At 34.2% G+C, this 23,078-nt stretch overlaps 4 protein-coding genes across 4 annotated transcripts; 3 read left to right on the forward strand and 1 right to left on the reverse strand.

The window, feature by feature from the left end:
* Positions 1-493: 493 nt before the first annotated feature.
* srbc-64 (Serpentine Receptor, class BC (Class B-like)) lies at positions 494-2,659 on the forward strand (the record flags this gene model as incomplete). The annotated part of the gene is made up of 3 exons (NM_170823.3): positions 494-671; positions 1,439-1,896; positions 2,426-2,659. 3 exons carry the CDS (start codon positions 494-496, stop codon positions 2,657-2,659), a joined length of 870 nt encoding a protein of 289 aa, NP_740807.1.
* A 740-nt stretch (positions 2,660-3,399) lies between these two features.
* Y39G10AR.16 (uncharacterized protein) lies at positions 3,400-5,157 on the reverse strand. Its single transcript, NM_058563.4, has 4 exons — positions 5,063-5,157; positions 4,014-4,201; positions 3,843-3,968; positions 3,400-3,793 (listed from the first exon to the last, which is right to left on the reverse strand). Exons 1-4 carry the CDS (start codon positions 5,103-5,105, stop codon positions 3,467-3,469), a joined length of 684 nt encoding a protein of 227 aa, NP_490964.1. The 5' UTR covers positions 5,106-5,157; the 3' UTR covers positions 3,400-3,466.
* A 645-nt stretch (positions 5,158-5,802) lies between these two features.
* On the forward strand, positions 5,803-11,198 carry ugt-31 (glucuronosyltransferase). Its single transcript, NM_001026585.7, has 8 exons — positions 5,803-5,990; positions 6,271-6,351; positions 6,403-6,498; positions 6,665-6,797; positions 7,145-7,296; positions 7,924-8,270; positions 9,688-10,047; positions 10,869-11,198. Exons 1-8 carry the CDS (start codon positions 5,847-5,849, stop codon positions 11,119-11,121), a joined length of 1,566 nt encoding a protein of 521 aa, NP_001021756.1. The 5' UTR covers positions 5,803-5,846; the 3' UTR covers positions 11,122-11,198.
* A 3,522-nt stretch (positions 11,199-14,720) lies between these two features.
* zeel-1 (TIR domain-containing protein) lies at positions 14,721-23,041 on the forward strand. Its single transcript, NM_058565.4, has 13 exons — positions 14,721-14,912; positions 15,025-15,210; positions 16,605-16,766; positions 17,603-17,728; positions 17,773-17,889; positions 18,873-18,974; positions 19,054-19,221; positions 19,269-19,396; positions 19,983-20,248; positions 20,296-20,450; positions 20,497-20,809; positions 21,554-22,156; positions 22,571-23,041. Exons 1-13 carry the CDS (start codon positions 14,888-14,890, stop codon positions 22,971-22,973), a joined length of 2,754 nt encoding a protein of 917 aa, NP_490966.2. The 5' UTR covers positions 14,721-14,887; the 3' UTR covers positions 22,974-23,041.
* Positions 23,042-23,078: the final 37 nt, after the last annotated feature.

Here is a 23,078-nt window from a genome sequence, read left to right on the forward strand (position 1 = left end):
GTATTTATCTCTTAAATACTTAATAAAAAATTATTGTTTTTTAAGTCACAATTATTTATGTTCAGCATATTTCAGAATATCTCTAAAACAAGATTTTTTCGAAATTCCAAAAATTGACTAATGAAATAAAATAAAATAAAATAGATATGTATCTGGTTACCTCTAATGTCATATGTTTTGATTGAATATATAAATATATGTATAAAGTAAATATAACCAGTTTTAGCCAATTTAAAATTTATTCATTCAAGATCGAAAAAACACTATGGACAAGTTCTGGACAAAAATTGTGATTTTAGCTGAAAATAAGCCTTTTTTCAGAACTTTGTCGCAAAAACTTTTTCTGTACTACTTCTTTAAGCCAAAGCTCAATATTTTACTCGATGCTTTTTTCATGACGTACGTCCGCACTGATGCTCATCGAAGTATGAAAAAGAGCCCTCATTACCCCTTTTTTTTTTGATATTTCAGTTTTCTTGTCACAGTCTGAAAAATGCCTGAAATAGTAATAATCTTGAACAATTTTTTGTCTGTCGTATTTTCCCAAACCACTTGTATTTTGAATTTCTACCTTTTATTCTCGATTTTCTACTCGAAACGGATCGCATGGAAATCTGAATTATCATTGATATATACTCGATTTGCTTTCGACATGTTTTACACGTTTTTCGGTGGGTTTTTTTGAAAATACGCTCTATTAGAGCTAGGTGGCCGTGAAAAATAGAAAATTCGGCCACCAAAATAATATGCGGTTTTTTTTTTTGAAAAATCAGTCGTTTCGCATGATGTCAGAGTGTCTCATTTCAGTTTGATCTACTTACTTTACAATTAGATCTACAAAAAATGGGGGAAAAGAGACGCAGAGTTCTCAACTTATTTTGCATGGTTAAGAAAGTGCTGACGTCACATTTTTTTGGACAAAAAATTCCCGCATTTTTTGTAGATCAAACCGTAATGGGACAGCCTGCTCCCACGTGTCATTTTGGATAGGCGGTATGTTGCAGAAAAAAGGAATAGAAAATTAGGCCACCGATTTTCATTTGGATTTTGTACTCTTCTCGGACCATCCAAGTGTGTCTGCAAAATTTTTTTTTCATTCCTCAACCAGTTTTTTTGGACATTTAAAAACACCAAAAGTCTTAAAAAAATACCAAAAAATGTATGTATTTTTAGAAAAAAAAAACTTCAAAAATTACAAATTTATGTCTTTTTTGAAAACTCTACTCAAACAATATACCTGCCTAAGCCTGAGCCTCAGCCTAAGCCTATGCCTATGCCTCAACCTTAGCCTTAGCCTAAGCCGAAGCCTAAGCCTAAGCCTAAGCCCCTTTGCATCAAAAAACCCTCTAACTAAAAATTGAATTTTGCTGAGTGGCCGCAAAAGGGAAACCTCAGCCACCAATTTTTTTGGCGGATTCCCAAATACTTTTTTTTCCAGTTCCCCATAACAAGATCTACTACATAATTCGCCAGATATTCCCGGGATTTGTCGTTAAAAATCTATCATTTTATCTGATTTGGCCAACAATTCCACTTGGATGTATTCGTGCGACATTGGTATTTCTCATAACTTTAGATCGAGTTATCGCCTTATTTTTTCCAATTTCTTATCACAATCATCGCTTCAAAATCTCGTTATCAGCAATAATCATCTCAGTTTCCTGTTTTGGAGCGTCCGATCATCTGATCCTATTCGGTTACTGTAGGTATACGGTAGATGTTCCTTTGGAGTGTGACAATTTTAACTGCGTTATTAAAACTTGTTTCTATAGTTATTGGGTCTCAAGAGACCAAATTCAATATATTCTAACCGGTACTTTTTCTGTAATTCTGCTATTTCGGCTGGTGATCTGGAATAATTTTGTGGCGTCGCAAAGGAATCAGAACCTGTCCAGGGTGAGTGGTGGCCTAGAAATTGCAAAAAACTCTTCCATGCCTCAGTGGCCTAGAATTTCAAAAAGCTGTAGCATTTCTGTGACCTAGAACTACTGTCCCAGATATGGTAGTTTCATAAAAACTTAGGCCTAGGTTAGGCTTTGGCTTAGACCTAGATTTAGGCCTAGGTTTAGGCCTAGACTTAGGCCTAGACTTAGACTTAAGTGTAGGCTTAGGCTTAGGCTTAAGTTGGCGTCAGTGGGGGAGCGTGAGCTCCCCCATTGACGCTATTTAGGGTTTTACACTTAGGCTTAGGATTAGGCCTAGACTTAGGCTTAGGCCCAGGCTTAGGCTTAGGCGCAGACTCAGGCTTCGGCTTCGGCTTCGGCTTAGACTGGGAGGAAGAGAGAAAAAAGAAATTCCAGAAAACTCGAGAATTTCCCTTTATCTACGTGGCCTAAAAATTTTAGGAAAATCTACAATAGGTGGCCTAGAAAACTAAAAAAAACTCTTCCACGATGCACCATTTTCAACTTCCATTTTTTTTCAGGCGACTCGAATAGCCCTTCTGGAATCCATTGTCATAATCTGCTTCAGCATAATTCCATCACTAATTTTTTCAACTTTTCCGTCCCTGAACTTTGTGTCAGTTGGTCCATGGACTATTGTTCTGAAGCATGCCGGATTTATGATCGAGGCATTGATTATTTGCAAATTTTTATTGAAAAGAAAAAGCAAGAATGGTATTGGCAGAAATTCGACTGTGCTCACATGGTCACAGTAAATAATATTGATTTTTTTTCGATTTTTGTTGTGAATTTCTATGAAAAATGAAAAATTTTCCGTAAATCTACACACGGGGTTCTGGCTTTCCTCATTGAATTTTTCGCGCTCCATTGACAATCGCCCGCCGGACTGGGAAAGTCGTGTACTCCACACGGACAAGTACATTTAGTTTTACAACTAAAATCGAACCGCGACGCGACACGCAACGCGCCGTAAATCTACCCCAGATATGGCCTGGCCTAGTTCGGCAAAAACTCTTCCATTTCAGTTTATGAAAGAAATCAGAAATCCATGTCTATACTTAACTTCGTAATTCTATCAAACTGCCTTTGTAAATTTAATTTACTAAAAGCTCAGTAAATCTACACAAAACTTTGTAAATCCACAAGCAACTTTAGTAAATTTCCGTAAAATTAGTATTCCGATCAGATTCATATTCGCCTATGAAAATGAATAAACTTCTAGAAGAAAAAAATCGATAAAACTGAAAAAAAAATCAATAATTCAGAAATCTACAAATGGGCGTCGTAACTCTGAAAAAAAAACCCCGTAAATCTACATCAACTGTAAATTCAAAATAAGTTCCATTAAAACTGGCTCCTTTTTACCACCCCATCTCTTGTTCTGAATATGGAAGAGAAATCCAAAGTTCGGCCACGCCGGGGAAGACGTGGTGAATAGTCAATAGAGCGCGAATGCACCTGACGTATTTTCATCAAAGTCAAAAAAATACACATAATAAATAAAATCATTCATTTTTGGGCATTTGGATGTGTTCAGATGTTGTCAGAGATAAGGTCAGAGATCATCCCAAATTCTGATAAGTCGATTGAATATTGGACGGAGCGTTCTGCACTTGAGCATCGTACGACGGTTTTCCAGAATCCAAATAGATCGATTCGACGCCCGCTTGGCTTTCCGGTTGAACGACGGCTGGCTCTGGCGGTGGTGGTGGAGCTGGAGCAACAGCAGCTGGAGCCGGAGCTGGAGCCGGAGCAGGCTCCTCAACCTTCGGCTTCTCTGGTGGAGTCTTCGCTTCATCCTCGACTGGCGGCTCTTCCGGCTTCTTCTCGACTTCTGGCTTCTCGCTAGACGCTTTCTTCGATCTTGCAGATCTCTGCGATCCCTCCTTCTAAAACAAAAAAATCTTCGTAAATCTGCCCCCGTAAATCTACACAAACCTTCTTCTTCTCGGACTTCTGCTCCTTCTTGAGTCGAGCCGATCTTTGAGATCCTTCCTTTGCCTTCTCCGCCGATTTTGCAGGAACTCCACTCTTGGCCGGTGGTGCCGGAGCTGCAGAATTGCTCTGAAAAGCTGGTTACTGTGGCCGAGAAAAAACTCTTCCACTCACCTTAATCTTCTTTTGTCGTTTTGAGTTTTGTTGTCTCTTCGAATTTTGCTTCTTGTCCCGTTTCGACCGTTTCGATCGCTTTGATCTCGCCGATTTTCCCTTACCACCGCGTGAATTCTCCCGGTGCCCGGTGGTACATCCGACGGCAATGATCGCTCCAGAAATTGACGCAGCAGCAGCGAGACACACTGAAAAACAAGGAAATTTAGGTAAATTGATAATTCCGGCGCTATTGGCAATCGATAATTACCGGCAACTATTGCCATTTTCTTTAACTACTAGAAAGCGACGCGCTGAGCGGCAACTATTGGAAATTGCCGGCGACTACCGGTATTCGCAGACCCGCCGGCGTCCAAATTGCGCTGACCCGGCCGGCGACAACATAATCGACATTTTTTCGTGATAATCGATGATTGGTAATGCACCAAAGACGGCCGCCGGCAACAATCAAATATCGCCGGCGACTACCGGCAATAGTCGGCAAGTCTCGGCAGCAATCGGTGACTATCGACAATCAATAAAATTAGAGTTCGCGGTGATTGCCAGCGGTCGCCGGCGACCATCGTTAGTCGAAAAATCAATTTGTGGCAATTACCGGCGGCTGCCGCCGGCACTATTGGCACCCGGCGGCGGCTACCGGCCACCAAAAAAATCAGAGTACGCAGTGATTGCCAGCGGTCGCCGGCGACTATCGTTAGTCGAAAAAATCAATTTGTGGCAATTACCGGCAAGTCTCGGCATCAATCGGTGACTATGGACAATCAATAAAATCAGAGTTTGCGGCGATTGCCAGCGATCGCCGGCGACTGTAGTTAGTCGAAAAAATCAATTTGTGGCATTTACCGGCGACTGCCGGCCACTATCGGCAACCGCCGGCGCGGTACCGGTAATCAATAAAATCGATATTGCCGGCAAACATTAAGACACGTCATCGATTTTTGCAGACCGGCAGGCAACATGATCGGCAACTCCTAATCAATCATTGGCAATGGGCCGAAAACATCCTCGGCGACCGCTCAGCAATCATCGGCATCTTCTCTCAAACTCACAGTAATTCATGGCATCATGGAGGTGCTCCATATCCAAGCTCATTGTGTAGAGTCGAAATTTCGAAAAAATTGATTTTTCGCCAAAAAAAAGATTTGTGGTCCCGTGAGTGGAGATTTTATAATGAGATAAGAAAGGTCAGCACGTTTTTTTTTAAATTATTATACATAAATCACGGCATTTCTGGCTTCCCTCATAAATTGAAATGGAAGAGTTTTTGCCGAACTAGGCCACTTTAGCTCGGGGTAGAGTTACGGCGCGTTGCGTGTCGCGTCGCGGCTCGATTTTAGTTGTAAAACTAAACCGATTTATCTCGAAAACGGCTCAATTTTCACGGATTTCTGGCTTCCCTCATAAACTAAAATGGAAGAGTTTTTGCCGAACTAGGTCATTTTGGCTCAGTAGATTTACGACGCGTTGCGTGTCGCGTCGCGGCTCGATTTTAGTTAGTTAAAACTAAATGTATTTTTCCGTGTGGAGTACACGACTTTGCCAAGGCGATTGTCAATGGAGCGCGAAAAATTAAATGAGGAAGTCTAAATTATTTCCAAAATCCGTGGAAGAGTTTTTCCGATTTTCTAGTCCATTCGAAAAAGTGACCTGTACTCCCTATTATCATCAAACCAACAAACCAACGCTCCCCGTCTCTAAATCTCTCATCCTTTAACACTATCTCGCCAGTCTCCGTACTCTGATCATTTTTGCAATGTTGTGCAATACTTGTACATGTGTCTACCTACATAAATATGCACCCAAAAAGTTCAAAATTTGTATTTCTGGAGAAAAATGAAGTTTTTTATATTTTTTCCAATATTACTGGTGGCCTCCGAGCCCCTGAACATTCTCGTTTATTCACCTGTTTTTGGTGGGAGCCACAGCAAATTTATGGGCAATATTGCGGACACACTGACCGAGGCGGGGCATAATGTAGTAAGTTATCGATTTTTTAAAGAAATACAGTTTCTAGAAAATTATAAATTTTCTTAAAAATGTATCGATTTTTTAAATAAAAGTTTATTGATTTTTCTAGAACTCCATTGGTTTTTTTGTTGAAAATTTTATCGATTTTTCGAACTATATTGATTTTGTTTTAAAAAATTTTAATTTGATTTTATTGCATTTTTCTGTAATATTTAGGGATTACTTTTTCAGTTCATGGACTAGCTTTCCTATTGGTGGACTAGTTTTCTACCAAATTTCAAATTTTCAGACATTTCTCGTCTCCGTTGCTGACGTCACCAGGAGGCACGAAATCGGTGTGAAGCTCACCAAAAATGTGATAATTGTGGATGTAAATTTACAGTTTTTCTTAAAATGTTTTTCCTAATTTTTGAATTTTCAGAAACCAAATTTCAGCCAAGATGACGTGGAAATTGATATGGACGAGGTTTTAAGACCATTATGGACCATTCAAAATAGGCCATCTGACTTTGCAACGGTGAGTTCTGGTGGTGGCCTAGAAATCCCATAGGTGGCCTAGAAGTTTCAAATGATGAATTTTCACATTTTAAATTCGATTATTCTTTGAAGTGCGCAAAAACTCTTCCACGGCCATATTCAAATTTCTAGGCCACCAACCTCAAAACTTAGACCATGTATTTCAGTGCTTCGAATTTTTCATTCAAATGATGCAAACAACTTGTGCGGAATTTACATCAAACCGAGAAATTTTCAAAAAACTTTCAAAAACGGAATTCCACGTGGCAATTGCGGAACCTGTTTCAATTTGCGGCCTCGGTATGGCTGGAGGGACTAGTTTTTGAGTAGAGGGACTAGGTTTTGAGTAGAGGGACTAGTTTTTGAGTAGAAGGACTAGTTTCCAGTTGGGGGACTAGTTTTCAAGTAGAGGGACTAGTTTTCGAGTAGAGGGACTAGGTTTCGAGTAGAGGGACTAGTTTTCGAGTAGAGGGACTAACTTTCCAATTGGTGGACTAACTTTCCAATTGGTGGACTAACTTTCCAATTGGCGGACTAACTTTCTAATTAGGGGACTAATTTTGCGCTTGGGGGACTAGTTTTCCAACTGATGGCCTAACTTTTTCAAAACAGGGACTAGTTTTTCCTCATTATTATTAAATTTTCAGGATATTTTGACGCTTTGGGAATAAAAAAGACAATTCTCGCATCGTCAACTACTCATTATGAAGGAGTTGTCAGAAATTCGGGAGAGCCGGTTGATATGAGCTATGTACCTGTGCACGGAGCATATTTCGATGAGAAAATGGACATTTTTCAGGTATTCTATTGATTTTCGAAAAGTATCGATTTTTTTGAAAATTATTGATTTTTTGTAAACTATCGATTTTCTGAAAATTATCGATTTTTTGTAAGTTATCGATTTTTTGAAAATTATCGATTTTTTGTAAGTTATCGATTTTTGAAATTATCGATTTTTGAAAGTTATTGATTTTTTGAACTTTATTGATTTTTTGTTAAATTATCGATTTTTTTTCAAAGTATCATATATTTTTGAACACCAATTTTAAAATTAAATATCGATTTTTGAGAAAACTATCGATTTTTTGAATTTATCGATTTTTGTAAGTTATTGATTTTTTGAAAGTTATTGACTTTTTAAAATTATCGATTTTTTTAAAATTATTGATTTTTCGAAAATTATTGATTTTTTGAAAATTATTGATTTTTTTGTTAAATTATCGATTTTTTGTAAACTATCAATTTTCTGAAAATTATCCATTTTTTGTAAGTTATTGATTTTTTTAAATTATCGATTTTTTGAATATTATTGACTTTTTGTAAGTTATTGATTTTTTGAAATTATCGATTTTTTTTTGAAATTATCGAAAATATTGATTTATTCCGGAAAACTATCGATTTTTCTTGAAATTCCCACAATTTTCAGCGATACACAAATTGGGCATCTGAGCACGTGTTAGCTGGAAATCTGGAACGAATGTTCGATCAGGAAATGTCTGAATATCGCAAGAATCTGGTTCAATCAACAGGACACTGGAGAGATCTTATTCCGTCTGCGTCTCTCATGTTCACAAACTCTAATCCGTATCTCGATTTTCCACGTCCAGTACTTCAAAAAACCGTTGGAATTGGTGGTATTACTGTAGATATGGAACAGATTAAAAGTGAGAAGCTTCCGGAAAAAATCAATAAATTATTGGAGAAAAGAGAATATAATATGTTGATTTCGTTTGGCTCAATGGTGAAATCTTCCACGATGCCGGAAAAATGGCGGTGAGATTTTTTGAAAATTATCGATTTTTTGAAAATTATTGAATTTCTGATAATTATCGATTTTTCGCTAAATTTTTGATTATTTAAATAAAGATTTTTAAAAACTAAGGATTTTCGGAAAATTATCGATTATTTGAAAATCATTGATGATTTGAAAATTATTGATTATTTGTAAATATAGATATTTTGAAAATTATCGATTTTTTGAAAATTATCGGTCTTTTTAACTTATCGATTTTTTAAAAGATATAGATTTTAGTAAAAATTATCGATTTTTTGAAAATTATTGAATTTCTGATAATTATCGATTTTTCGCTAAATTTTTGATTATTTAAATAAAGATTTTTAAAAATTAAGGATTTTCGGAAAATTATCGATTATTTGAAAATCATTGATGATTTGAAAATTATTGATTATTTGTAAATATAGATATTTTGAAAATTATTGAGTTTTTGAAAATTATCGGTATTTTTAACTTTTCGATTTTTTAAAATTATCGGTATTTTTTAATTTTGATTTTCTGAAAACTATGGATTTTTTAAAATTTTTTTTTGCGAAGTTTATCGATTTTCTTCTAAAGTTATATTTTTTAATTATCGATTTTTTGAAAATTATTGATTTGTTCAAATATAGATTTTCGGAAAATTATCGATTATTTGAAAATCATTGATGATTTGAAAATTATTGATTATTTGTAAATATAGATATTTTGCAAATTATCGATTTTTTGAAAATTATCGGTTTTTTTTAACTTATCGATTTTTTAAAAGATATAGATTTTGTAAAAATTATCGATTTTTGTAAATATAGATTTTTTGAAAATTATTGAGTTTTTGAAAATTATTGATTTTTTTAATTTTCGATTTTCTTGTAAAATTATCGGCTTTTTTAAATTTTCTGAAAACTGGATTTTTAAAAATTCATTTTTGCGAAGTTTATCGATTTTCTTCTAAAGTTATATTTTTTAATTATCGATTTTTTGAAAATTATTGATTTGTTCAAATATAGATTTTCCAAAAATTATCGATTTTCTTGTTAAATTAACAATTTCTGGAAATATAGATTATTAAAAAAAAAACAATTGACTTTTAAAAACTATCGATTTAAACAAAAATGTTTTTAAACTACATAAATATAGATTTTTAAAAATTAATTTTTGGAAAAATTATCGATTTTTTTATTTTAGAATTTTTAAGTACATCTTTTTTGAAAATTATCTTTTTTATTGGGTTTTCCAAACATCGACTTTCTGAAAGTTATCGATTTTTTAATTACCAACTTTTTATGAAGCTGTAATTTTGACAAAATTATCGACTTTGGAAAAATATCGACATCAATAATTTTAATGAAATTATTGATTTTTTTTTCAAATTATTGATTTTTCAACCCAATTTTCGCCCATTTTTCACCATTTCAGAAACTCGATTCTATCTGCAATTCGCAATTTTCCAAATGTAACATTCATCTGGAAATACGAGTCGGACGACTTGAGATGGGCTGAAAACGTTGAAAATGTGCATTTTCTGAAATGGATTCCCCAGACGGCTCTTCTAAATAATCCACGTGTCAGTGCATTTCTGACGCACGGAGGTCTTGGAAGTACAAATGAATTGGCTTTTATTGGAAAACCATCGATTATTGTCCCGATTTTCGGCGATCAGGGACGTAATGCTCCGATGTTGGCTCGGCACGGAGGAGCTCTGGTGCTCCAAAAATTTGACTTGGAAAATGCGGAAGTTTTGATCGATTTTATCGGAAAAATTGTATTTGATAAAAGGTGATTTGAACGGTGTGCGGTGTTTTTTAAATAATTTTCTGATGATCAGTGTCGAATTTTAATGTTTCTATTAGTTAGAAAATCGATTTTTGAAAATTATCGATTTTCTCGTACAATTATCGATTTTTTGAAAGTATCGAACTAAAAAATATTATCGATTTTTAATTATTGATTTTTAAAAAATACTTACTGTCTGAAAACAATTGACTTTTTGAAAAGTATCGATTTTTTAAAACTATAATGTTTTAAAAATATAGATTTTTTAAAAGTTATCGATTTTATTAAAATACCGACTTTTTGAAAAATATCTAATTTTCAAAAATTATCGATTTTATATGTAGATTTTTTAAAGGTATTGATTTTTCAAATATCGATTTAAAAAAGTATCAATTTAGAAACTTATCGATCTTTTTTTCTAAAAATTTCTAAAAATAATCTAATTTTTAAAAATTATCGATTTTCCGAAAACTATCGATTTTTTGAAATGCCGGATTTCTAGTTAAATTATCGATTTTTGAAAATATTGACTTTCTTGACAAGTTATCGATTTTTGAAAGATTGTTCTGTTATTGATTTTCTTGAAAAATCACTGGTTTTTAATTGATTAACTTTTTCTGAAAATTATCGATTTTTTTCCAAAAATATCGTTAGAAAAAATCGACTTTAAAAATAAATTATCGATTTTTCTCCTCTCAAAATTGACTTTTTTCTAAATGTTTTTTTTTGTTGGAACTTTCAAAATCGATTTTCTGCAGAATACTGCTGAAAAGTTAACAATTACTGTCTGAAAACAAAATTTTCCCTAAATTATCAATTTTCAGCTACGCAAAAAACGCCAAAACCCTCGCAAATCTGCTCAACGCAAGTCCTTTCTCACCGAAAGAGCTCGTTGTGAAGAATACGGAATTCGTTGGTAATTTCGGACCACTTACCCAAATGGATCCATATATTCGGAAATTGAACTGGTTCCAAAGAACATTTGCTGATATTTATTTGATTTTGTTTTTAGTTTATGCAAGTATAATTGTAATTCCAATTTATGTTATTCGGAAAGTTTTTAGGCTGATTTTGTAGTTCATAATGTGTTTTATTGCTTTTGTCGTCTTGTGAAAGATAAATATTTTTAACTGAATGAATAAAAATTGTCGATTTCCAAAGAGTTTTTTGATATAGAAAAACCACAAAGTTTACAGTGCATTTGTTTTTCCACATCTATGACTTTAAAGAGAGGCGCATTTACGCGCGATGGTCTCGACACGCGAAACCCATTGATTTTTAGGACGCGTGGCGAGACCATCGCGCGTAAATGCGTCCCCCTTTAAAGTCGTAGAAGTGGAAAAACAAATGCACTGTACCTACCTCGTAGCGAGAACTACAGTAATACTTTAAATGATTGCTGCAGCGCTTGCGTCGATTTACGGGCTTAATTTACGGAATTTTTAAAAATTTATTTACGATTATCGTAGTTGGAAAATAAGAACAAAGATCAAGTATAAGAAACATACACATTAACTCATAATAAGCGGAGAATAATAATAATAATGAAGCATTTTTTAATTAATAATTAAACCTAAAAATAAGATTATTATACATAAGACAGGAATGAGTTATATCATTTACATATCACGGCCTCCTGGAGTGTTCATAACTATTAGAGCGCACTCGTGCGGCACCTCACGAACTCCAGAATTCGCGGGAATCGGTTTCGCGGGGACAGCAGTTTTTGTCTATTTTTGGCTTCTATGGAAATTATTTTTGATTTTTTGTTTTATAATATTCTTGAGAAGCATCATCCGAATTGAAAATGTGTAAAATTATGAAATTTGGACGAAAACTGGCAGTTTTACAGAAGGAAGCCACTACAGTTAAAAAAAAAATGTGTCAGGATCGCCAGTTTTGCGATTTATGCTTCGTAAAATATGTCAGAGAATTGAAAGTTTCATAAGAATTTTCGGTTGAAATTTTAATTCTTTAATTTCTAATAAAAAAATATTCAAAAAATCGACAATTTTACGTTAAAATCTTATTTCTTCAATTTTTAAGTTTTTAATAAAAACAATTTTAAATTTTCAAACGAAAATTATTATGAAACTTCTAATTCTCTACAAAATGACATATTTTACGAAGCATAAATCGCAAAACTGGCGATCCTGACACATTTTTTTTTAAACTGTAGTGGCTTAGTTCTGTAAAACTTTCAGTTTTCGGCCAAATTTCATAATTTTACACATTTTCAATTTGTATGATGCTTCCCAACAATATTATAAATCAAAAAATTAAAAATAATTTTCATAGAAGCTAAAAATACTATCAAAATTTATGAATCGATCCTTCGATTTTGCAAAAATCTTTGCCGCACAGAAAATGGGGGCGGAGAGTTGTTTCGCAACCGTGCCGCGCGGGGTTCGCCTCCGCCCCTTTTTCACTGCTTTTCTTATTGATTTTATCAATAAAATTTCGATTTTTCTTTTTTTTTCGAATGAAAATGTTATCCAGTTCGAAAAAAAGAGAAAAAGTCAAGTAAAATCGAAACTTTATTGATAAAATCAATAAGAAAAGCAATGTAAAAGGGGCGGAGACAAAACCCGCGCGGCAGTGTTGCGAAACAACTCTCCGCCCCCATTTTCTGTGCGGCAAAGATTTTTGCAAAATCGAAGGATCGATTCATAAGTTTTGATAGTAGCAAAAAAACTGCTGTCCCCGCGGAACGAATTCCCGCAAATTTTGGAGTTCGTGAGGTGCCGCGCGAGCGCGCTCTAATAATTATGAACACTCCGTGATATATCGATAGAAAATTTAAATTGAGTAAACGATAAGAAAATACTACGAAGAAACGAATGAAAATGAACCTTCGAAGTAGCTAATCGAAAAAAAATCAATTAAAAAAGTTAATATTAGGGTGGTAAATAAGTTTTGTCGTTTTTTTTCAATTTTGATTTTTTCTTGGATGTTTTTTTGTGGATATATAGAAGACAGTTAGCAATGACAAGCCTATCAATATCAGCCATATCAGGCACCGTTAAGATTATTTCCAACTCCATTCTCTGACGATCGAAAAAAATTAATTTTTCCGATTTTTGTCATTTTTTTGGGAAATCAAAATCTTAATACTCCAAGAGGCAATGAACCATTAGTTGAATACTTTTGTGTAATAACATCCTCATACATAGCGTATTGATAGAGCAATAGCAGTTGAAAGTGCCGAAAATGCTTGCAAAAATGACTTTTTTAACTTTGAACGGCGCTAACTCTTGAAACGTGAAAGATATAAAAAATTGATCAACTACAAAATTAACAAACATTTCAAGCGCTACAATGTACTAGTTAATGACTCTGTTGTATCTTCTGTCGTTACTGAGTTAGAGTCAGTTGAAGCACACTAGGTCAAAATTTTGATAAAATCATTTTTTCTCAACTTTCCCATGTAGCTTCAAAATGAATTATCTAGCAGAACTTTTTCATTTAAAAATACAATGACTGAATAATTGTACACACTTCACTAATTGTTGGTTTTTTAATATCTTATACCCCCAAAAAGATATGAAGCAATAAAGAAAGAAACTTGCGTGTTTGTAAAACATTGAAAAAATTGGAAAAAATTCAAAATTTCTCACTTCGTATTCCACATGGAGAGGCGGTATTACATGAAAAATTTTAGTAAACTTATGAGAGTTTGTTATCAAACAAATTTAGAATTTTTCCTGGGAAAATTTTTTTTTGAAATTTTTTTCAAGAAAATTTTCGAAATTTTTTACATAATTGGGCGCGTTTTCTTAAATGCTTCATATCTTTTTGGGGGTATAAGATATTAAAAAACCAACAATTAGTGAAGTGTGTACAATTATTCAGTCATTGTATTTTTAAATGAAAAAGTTCTGCTAGATAATTCATTTTGAAGCTACATGGGAAAGTTGAGAAAAAATGATTTTATCAAAATTTTGACCTAGTGTGCTTCAACTGACTCTAACTCAGTAACGACAGAAGATACAACAGAGTCATCAACTAGTACATTGTAGCGCTTGAAATGTTTGTTAATTTTGTAGTTGATCAATTTTTTATATCTTTCACGTTTCAAGAGTTAGCGCCGTTCAAAGTTAAAAAAGTCATTTTTGCAAGCATTTTCGGCACTTTCAACTGCTATTGCTCTATCAATACGCTATGTATGAGGATGTTATTACACAAAAGTATTCAACTAATGGTTCATTGCCTCTTGGAGTATTAAGATTTCGATTTCCCAAAAAAATGACAAAAATCGGAAAAATTAATTTTTTTCGATCGTCAGAGAATGGAGTTGGAAATAATCTTAACGGTGCCTGATATGGCTGATATTGATAGGCTTGTCATTGCTAACTGTCTTCTATATATCCACAAAAAAACATCCAAGAAAAAATCAAAATTGAAAAAAAACGACAAAACTTATTTATCACCCTAATATATTTGTTTTGAAAAACCAACCCGTAAATCGACACAAGCGCTACAGTAGTCATTTAAAGGATTACTGTAGTTTTCGCTACTAGATATTTTTATATTTTGCGCGTCAAATATGTTGTGCACTGCGCATTTCTAGAATTTTGTGCTCCCGTGATACTACAGGTGTGCAAACATAGAATTTTTTGTGCGCGCAACAAGCGTCCCCATAAATATGGACCACCCTGTGCAATTCGAGTTGGACCATGTGACGTCATTGGTGTGCACAAGGGTGGCCTACGTAACCCTCCTTTCCCACCCAACGTGTTGCTTGCCACGACAGAATTGCTAGTCTTCTTTCCTCGATCTTTATTCAGATAATATTCTTCAAATACATATTATTTTCATTAGAGCTGTGCAAAGTTTCAACAAAATGCCAGACCTTGAGGAGGCAAATGGTAAGGTTTTGAGATTTAACTGGCAGAGCACTTTTTGGTGAATAACTAATTATTTTAACTAGTTTCAGTTTAAACAAGTGTTCTTTCCAAAATTAATAAATTTCCGTTTCAGACTGGAGTTGTGATTTTTTTGTTCTCACACTGATTTATATCACCTCAATGGTTTTTGCTGGAGTTTGCTTTAGTCTTACAAATACGGTGAAACATTGCGTGGAACAACATGCTTGTACCAACGATGGCAAGTATCTTGTTATAGCGCTCGTTTTTACGGTCATTGGTCTAGTTGCGTTTTTTACTGGTAAGCTTTTTAGAAGGGGGTTTTATAGGAGTTAAAAAAATTATTTTTTATAATGGCGGGGGTATAATACACAAGTACCGCTTTTAAGTACTGTCGTGAAATAAAAAAGTGTACTTCAATACACATTTTGCCTTATTCAAATAACTTGGCACCAGGGGTGTGCGGCGAATAGCCGAATTCGCCGGATTCGCCGGACGGCTAATTCGGCGAATTCGGCGAATATTAGCCGAATTCGCCGTTCGCCGATGATTTTTTCGATTCGCCGAGTTCGCCGTTAGCCGAAAAATTTGAAAATCGACGTTCGCCGAAAAATCGCCGAAAAATCGGCTAAAATTCGCCGAATTCGCCGTACGAAAATCGGCGAATTCGCCGAAAATTTCCCAAATTCGCCGAGCGAAATTCGCCGTTCGCCGAAAATTTCAAAAATCGGCGATCGCCGAATTCGCCGTTCGCCGAAAAATTCGATTCGCCGCACACCCCTGCTTGGCACGCTCTCCTTGAGCGTTCATAATTATTAGAGCGCGCTCGCGCGGCACCTCACGAACTCCAGAATTCGCGGGAATTCGTTTCGCGGAGACATCAGTTTTTGGCTATTTTTGGCTTCTATGGAAAGTATTTTTAATTTTTTGTTTTATAATATTCTTGAGAAGCATCATCCGAATTGAAAATGTGTAAAGTTATGAAATTTGGCCCAAAACGGAAGATTTTACACAAAGGATTCATTACAGTCTTTTAAAAATGTATCAGGATCGTCAGTTTTTTGATTTATGTGCCGTAAAATATGTCATTTTGTAGAGAAAAGTCTGTTACACAAAAATCCATGTTTGAAATTCCGATTATTTAATTTATAATGTAAAAATATTCAAAAAATCAACAATTTTAGGTTAAAATCTTATTTTACGATTTTTCAGTATTTAATAAAAACAATTTTAAATTTTCAAACATGGATTTTTGTGTAACAGACTTTTCTCTACAAAATGTCATATTTTACGGCACATAAATCGAAAGACTGACGATCCTGATACATTTTTTTTGTAGCGCCAGTGGGGATTTTGTTCAAATAAACTTATAATGATCGAAAACAACCGAATATGATAACAAAACACTCCAAAAAATTTCTGATTTTTCATAATTTCCGATCAAAGTTTTGGCACATTGCCAAAATTATAATGTCGCATGTTCCGACGCCTACAATGTTTAAAACAAAATTAAAATATAAGAAATGTAGGAAAAAAACAATTTTTTAGGTCATTTCTAGTTTCGGAGTTATGTATACTCATTTGAAAAATTGACGAAATTATCATAAAACTAAAAGTGGATTTTTTTTGGCCAGCACTGTATATAACATTTAAGAAAGGAATTAAATTGGCATAATGCGTTGACTAAACTTGCAGTCTACAAACTATACAATTGGAACGCGAAAAAAGTGTATCTCCCACTTCTGACGTTTCACCGAAATTGCATCGTTGCCTTTTCATTAATGTTGCTTCTGTACCAGTTCATTGAGTCTGATGTGGTCCTTTGCTTGTATTCAGCCAGCTGGGGTTTTTTAATTGGTAGGTTACAATTATTGAAATATTTGTATTTTATATCAAGTTCTGCTGGTGCGGTGGGTGCTTTTTCAGATTTGTTTGTTACTGATCAGGGAACCGTCAGAAGGTGCCCATCGGACTTGTATATGAGACCTATGCCATTCGATAGTGCATGTCTTAAAACGGTTACTCGTGAATTTTTAGCGGCAAAACTCCAGAACCAAGCTCACGGCGGGCTCTCAAATTTCTTAAAATAGCACTGTAAGGAAGAACTTTAACGATCTAACGAAGCAATTTTCCATATTCACTTTGGTACTCATATCTCCGTAGATAAATTTTTTACAGAAAAGTCATCAACTGAAAAGTTGTTGATATTGTTGTAAAAAACAAGTTTATAGTTGAAAGTTTTTTACCAAAAAATTTTTGTTCGAGAGAAAAGCATTAGAAACGGAATAGCAGCATAAAAATAATAACAGCAGTTGCCGCACTTCACGCGGTTTTATCTCAAACAAAAAATTTTTGGTAAAAAACATTCAACTTCAAACTTGTTTTTTACAACAATATCAACAACTTATCAGTTGATGACTTTTCTGTAAAAAATTTATCCGCGGAGATATGAGCTACCAAAGTTAAATTGGAAAATTGTCCATCCAATCTTCGTTAAAGTGCTATTTTAGGATCTTTGAGAGCCCGCCGTGAGCTTGGTTCTGGAGATTTGCCGCTAAAAATTTACGAGTAACCGTTTGCACTATTGAATGGCATAGGTCTCATATGCAAGTCCGATGGGCACCTTCTGACGGTTCCCTAGTGAGTTTTTAAACGAATCCTGGTAAAATTACAACTCTGATAATATTTTTCAGCTTGCTATATCTTTTCTACTCGTGTTCAGATTGCTAGTTTTGTTATGACTGAGGACGAGGTCATGTGTATGCTTTTTATTTTTTTTCTCACCTTGATGTGCTCAATCCAAGGAGCAATATATGGAAGTCAGGAGTTGAGATATAAATAGTCCATAAAATTCCTTTTTCAGAAATCATCCACGAAATTTCTATCAGAGGTTTCAATTTGGGTTGGTTTATTGTGGTTCATGCACTGGTATTTTTTCAATTAAATGTGAACGCACTCAAAAAGAATGAGCGGAAAGAGGGTCAGTTCTTTCAAATTTTTGAAAACAATTTTGTTACTTTCCCAAATTAAGTCGATTTTTTATTGCTTTATTAGACTCAAAATTATCTAAAACCACCGGATTTGAACTTCTTGAAAACTTCTCAAAAAAAAATTATGCCGACTCAAAAAATGACCTAAAATTAGTTAAAATTTGAAATTTGCACGAAAACTTTTTTTTTGAAATCACAAGATAATTACACCACCAAAATTAGACGGCAATTTCAGAAAAATTAGTTTCCAGTCCCTGCGACAATAGCAAGTTGGTCAAATTTCAAAGCTGTAAATGGGTACTTCTGACTGTAATATATTTTTAATTAATTTTCTGAAGAACATAGTAGAACACCTTTTTTGGTGCAATTAAAAAATCTGTGGATACAGTTTTATTTCGAAATTTTTTAAAAATCAAGATGTTTTGATTTAGTACTGAATTTCATTGATTTATTGAAGTAAATTTTTTCTAATAATCTAGCATGCTTTAAGCACAATTTCTGTGAGTCATTTGTTGCCACTACGTTAAATAAATTAATTTATCACATTTGAACAAATTCGAACGAAAAACTAATTTTTTTGGTCAGTTCTCTCAAAAAAATTCAATTTCAACTTTTATGAAATTTTGTTTAATCAGTTTATTGCGTATGTTTTTCATATAAGAAACCCATTTAAGGGCAGAGATTGATACTGAAAATTTAGAAGATTGAAAAAACTTCGCGTTTTTCAGTTGAAAACAATAGTTTTACATACGCAAACTGTTGTTATATGTCAAAGAACAAAACATAATTTTGCTGAAAAAAATCAAGAGCTTTTCCATAAGTTTAACTTTTAGATAATATGTTAAAATTCTTGTAGCTAATCAGGTACTAAACTTATGTCAGTTTTGACCAGAGGTACCCTTTTGCAGCTAGTGTGTTGTTGTTTTTAATTCAAGAAAAAGTGAGCTTAATCATTAAAAAATATTAATTCCAGGATTTTTGAACCATTGCAACACAGCTTACCGCCTTCCTCACAAAATGACAAGTTCTCTGGCAAACATCACTGCTGCTCAAATTGCAAGGCATATCAACGATGGTAAGACAAATTTCCCAGTTATGGACAAGGCTCTTTTTTTTTAACATTACACGGTTTTCCAATTAATGCTTATTTTTAGGTCGTTACACGAGAACCAATATTCTAGAAGGGATGGATACTAAATTTCGAGACACAATTCTCTCAAAACTTTTACTATTAAACCCAAAAGCTTACCAGTTTATAGCAAAGACGACCCAAGTTGAAAAGTCGCTGTCAATTGGGAAAAGGGTTTTTGAATTGGAATACTGTAGAGTTAAAAAATTCAGCATTTCGACAAGAAAATAAGATTTTCAGATGCAAGACACAAGAGTATTATAACCACCTTGACAATTGTTTTACATAAAAAGAAATACTGGGAGAAGATACAAAAATTAGACATTAGAGAGTGCGAGGCGCAATTGACTCCAGGATGGGTTAAACAGGTGACTGAAGACAAAAACGCCCCGTAATGACCGTAATTTTTTTTATAACTGTAACTTTTTAGAAATTTTCTAAATTTTTTTATGATTTTTTTAATTTTCGAAAATAATTAGAAGAAGACGAATTATTTCTAAACTTCCGTGAGGTATTTTATGACATTGTCGCGTTTTCCGGCTGAATTCTCCGGCTTAAAAAAAACGGTCTTCCATATTTGATTTGAAACTTTATTTGTCAAATTCTCAGACATTTTTCCGAAAAAAAATTATAAACAACTATTCTTAAGTTTTATTCACGGAAAAGTGTCTGAAAAAAAATTGAAAAACTGTGCTTTAAATCAAATATACCTAATTGTAAAATAAAACATCAAGATAAACCGGCAAAGTAAGCTAGAAAACGCAAAAATTACGTCACTCAGTTGCGCGGGAATTCAAAAATAATTCGGTCATTTCTAATTTTCTTCCAAAATTGAAAGAATCATATAAAATTAGAATTTTTATTTTTTTTAACAGTTATATTCGGTTTACGGATTTTCCAGTTTTTCATGTATTCAAGTAAATAAAACATGTATTTAAATTTATATATTTTCAGATTGGTATTATGCTCTCTTCCCTCACAACTCTCGAAATTAGCAATAAACCTTTGAGCAAAGAAGATTTCTCAGAACTCTGCGATTCCTTCCCAAATCTTGTTCAATTGGATATAAGCGACACCGGAATTAGGAAGCTTGATGGAATTTTCAAGTTAAAGCACTTAAAAGTTTTGTGGATGAGAAACTTGCAATTTGAATGTTCCTCTGATATGCTGGACTTGTTCAAACTAACAGGCCTAACTGCTTTGGATGTTTCAAGAGACGTGTAGGCCTATTTGTAGATATTGTTTCAACAAAAACCTTGTTTTTAAGATACAAAACAAACATAAAAACAATCATGCAATTTGTGGAATGCGGAATTATTCTACCAAACTTGACGTTTCTAGATGCTTCCGGAACTGATTTGAATGAAAACCTGTTAAACTCCTTAGCATCTCATCCTAAGTTGCAACAAATTGTCGCAATTGGTATCGAACTTATCAAAATGTTTCAATTTAAAGAAAGCATTTTCAGACACAAATGTTCAGTACATCAAAACAACTGGACATGAAATTCTTAGCTTCGGTAATCTACAGACTTCACTTCGAATATTAAAGCATTTTGTGAACCTTAAAAGATCTGTAGCCACCAGAAAGTGTTTATTAAGAATTACGACACAATTGAAGCAGTTTCACAATGATACCAAACAATATGACGTTGTTAAATGTTTAAGGCATGCGATAGAAGCTATCGAAACTTTTAGACCCAATGAGCAGCTGAAAGCAGAAATACGATGGAATGATAACACATATATTACGGGTTTGAACTGTTTGATTGAAATTTCTAGGTAAGTTTTTTTGAGACTTTTGAGAACTAGAAAGGTTTATTTTTTGAAAAGTTAACGACACCTCGAAACGTGACGTGCAATAAAGATTATATGAGAGGTGACAGAAGTAATAATAAATAAGAACGTAAGTTAAGTTGAGGTCCTCGACAACACTTACACGGGCTCTGGCTATAATCTCAGATACGAGCATACATAGTTAGGTATATTTTGAAATCATGATGTTCTGAATTAGTATTGAATTTCAGTGATTTCTTTTTTAAGCATTAATTTTTTTTTGAATAATCTAGAATTCTTTAAGCGCAGTTTATGTTAGTTATTGCTGCTACTACGTTAAATAAATTAATTTATCACATTTGAACAAATTCGGAAATTTATGATTGTTATTGAAAATTTTAAAAGATTGAAAAAACATAGCGTTTTTTAGTTGAAAACAGTAGCTAATCTAAAGTTACGCCAGTTTTGGTCAGAGGTAGTACAGTGCATTTTTTTTCCACTTCTACGACTTTGAAGGAGGGCGCTTTTATTCGAAATGGTCTCGCCACGCGCTATCCATTGGTTTTCGAATCGCGTGGCGAGACCAATGGGTGGCGCGTGGCGGGACCATTTCGAATAAAGGCGCCCTCCTTTAGAGTCGTAGAAGTGGGAAAAAATGCACTGTAGTTTCCTTTAACAGACCGTGTCTTAAAGAACAAACGACTGTGCAACGTTTAAAATGCTAAAAAACAACAAAAAGATCAATTGCAGAAACAAATCCCATATATTCCATCCGCTCGATGCAAAACTGGTACTTGACATTTTACTTATTGCCTCCGAACGAATTCTCCCCCTTACATCATCAGCACTGCAGCATCCTTGTCAAGCAGTATGGGAAGCTATTCAAAATCTAGTTGATCAAGAGTTTGACTGGCTTGACTATGATCAAATTGGCACCAGTGCAATGCGTTTTGCGCTGGAAGTCTATCTAAGACCCGATCGTTTCTTGAATCAAGCAACGTCGGTTGTGGAAACCTGTACGAGACTCTCGCCAAGTCAGGATTTCAGTGGATATCTGGAAAAAAAGCTTACTACATGTGTGATCAATCTAATTAAAGAAGAAATCATAAATGGAAACGAAAGACAATGTATTTCTTTTCTTAAAATTGTATACTCTATGACATTATGCAGTAAGAGCGCATGTGAGGATATACTTAAAAACGGGAAATTTGCTTCGCTGGTGTGGTGCCTGCAAAACTGTAATTCCGATGAGCTACATCTTGAAGTACTACATGTTATCAGAAACTTGAGCATTGTTCACAAGTCATCGATTTTCAAGAAACATTTTACTGCGACAGAATTTAAAGTTTTTCAGTGAGTTAAATCTAGAGTAGCGAAATTTGAGGTTTTGCTTTTTTAGACCCAAAATGGCCAAAAACTACCGAATTTCGTAATGAGACGATCTAAAAATTTCTCACATGAAAGTTATGACCGCTCAATGTTTTGGAAAAAATGAAATATTATTTTTGGCTAAAATCTAAACTTTTGGCAACTTTAGTGTCGCTTTAGCTGAAAATATACCATTTTTTCCAAAACTTAACTTTTGTGAGAAATTTTCAGAACGTCACATTACAAAATTTGGTTTTAGCCATTTTGGGTCTAAAAAGGCAACGCCTCAAATTTCGCTACTCCACCTTTAATGTTAAATAATTTAGTGCATTTTATCAGTACTAAAAACACCGAGTTGAAGCTTTCTGAGCAGTTTTTTCCAATGTAATCATATTTCAGCCAACTCCTAAATGACTGGACGTCTAACAAAGCTTATAACGTGTTCACAATAATTTCACTCCGCATCTTCTCCTCCGAAAGAGACTGGACAACCTGTGAGTTTTCCTCTGATGCCAATGATCTTCTAATCGACCGATTCCGATATTTCCAACCATCCGAGATAACCGAAAAAGTTGAAATCTACCTGGGAATCCTTGAAGATGTGCTCAAAACCTCAAGGCTTGAGGGACCTGTCCTCTGGGCGCTGCTGACGCTTCAAATTTTGACAGAACAGAAAAAGGAGTTTGTGGAGACTATTGAGGAATATTCGTATATTCTAAAGCACATCGAAAATCTGAAAGTTGTGTCGGAAGCAGTGAGAAACGCGACGGAATCATTGTTGCACATAATGTATAAACTTTAAATCTTTTTTATCTATTTTTTTTATTAATGCTCACGATGCCAATAAACACTTTGATTTTTTTATAATCCAAGAAAATGGGTGAACGGGTCTCCCACTAAGAGTGTT

This window comes from Caenorhabditis elegans, chromosome I, assembly GCF_000002985.6.
Source record: "Caenorhabditis elegans chromosome I".
In the NCBI taxonomy this organism is placed as follows: domain Eukaryota; kingdom Metazoa; phylum Nematoda; class Chromadorea; order Rhabditida; family Rhabditidae; genus Caenorhabditis; species Caenorhabditis elegans.

Coding starts and splice junctions, on each gene's coding strand:
- zeel-1 (NM_058565.4), top strand. CDS start 14,888: ATGCCAGACCTTGAGGAGGCAAATG. Junction 14,913..15,024: donor AGACCTTGAGGAGGCAAATG/GTAAGGTTTTGA, acceptor TTTCCGTTTCAG/ACTGGAGTTGTGATTTTTTT. Junction 19,397..19,982: donor CTCCAGGATGGGTTAAACAG/GTGACTGAAGAC, acceptor ATATATTTTCAG/ATTGGTATTATGCTCTCTTC.
- ugt-31 (NM_001026585.7), top strand. CDS start 5,847: ATGAAGTTTTTTATATTTTTTCCAATATTACTGGTGGCCTCCGAGCCC. Junction 6,499..6,664: donor GGCCATCTGACTTTGCAACG/GTGAGTTCTGGT, acceptor CATGTATTTCAG/TGCTTCGAATTTTTCATTCA. Junction 7,297..7,923: donor AGAAAATGGACATTTTTCAG/GTATTCTATTGA, acceptor CACAATTTTCAG/CGATACACAAATTGGGCATC.
- Y39G10AR.16 (NM_058563.4), bottom strand. CDS start 5,105: ATGAGCTTGGATATGGAGCACCTCCATGATGCCATGAATTACT. Junction 4,202..5,062: donor CCATGATGCCATGAATTACT/GTGAGTTTGAGA, acceptor CTTGTTTTTCAG/TGTGTCTCGCTGCTGCTGCG. Junction 3,969..4,013: donor AACGACAAAAGAAGATTAAG/GTGAGTGGAAGA, acceptor CCAGCTTTTCAG/AGCAATTCTGCAGCTCCGGC.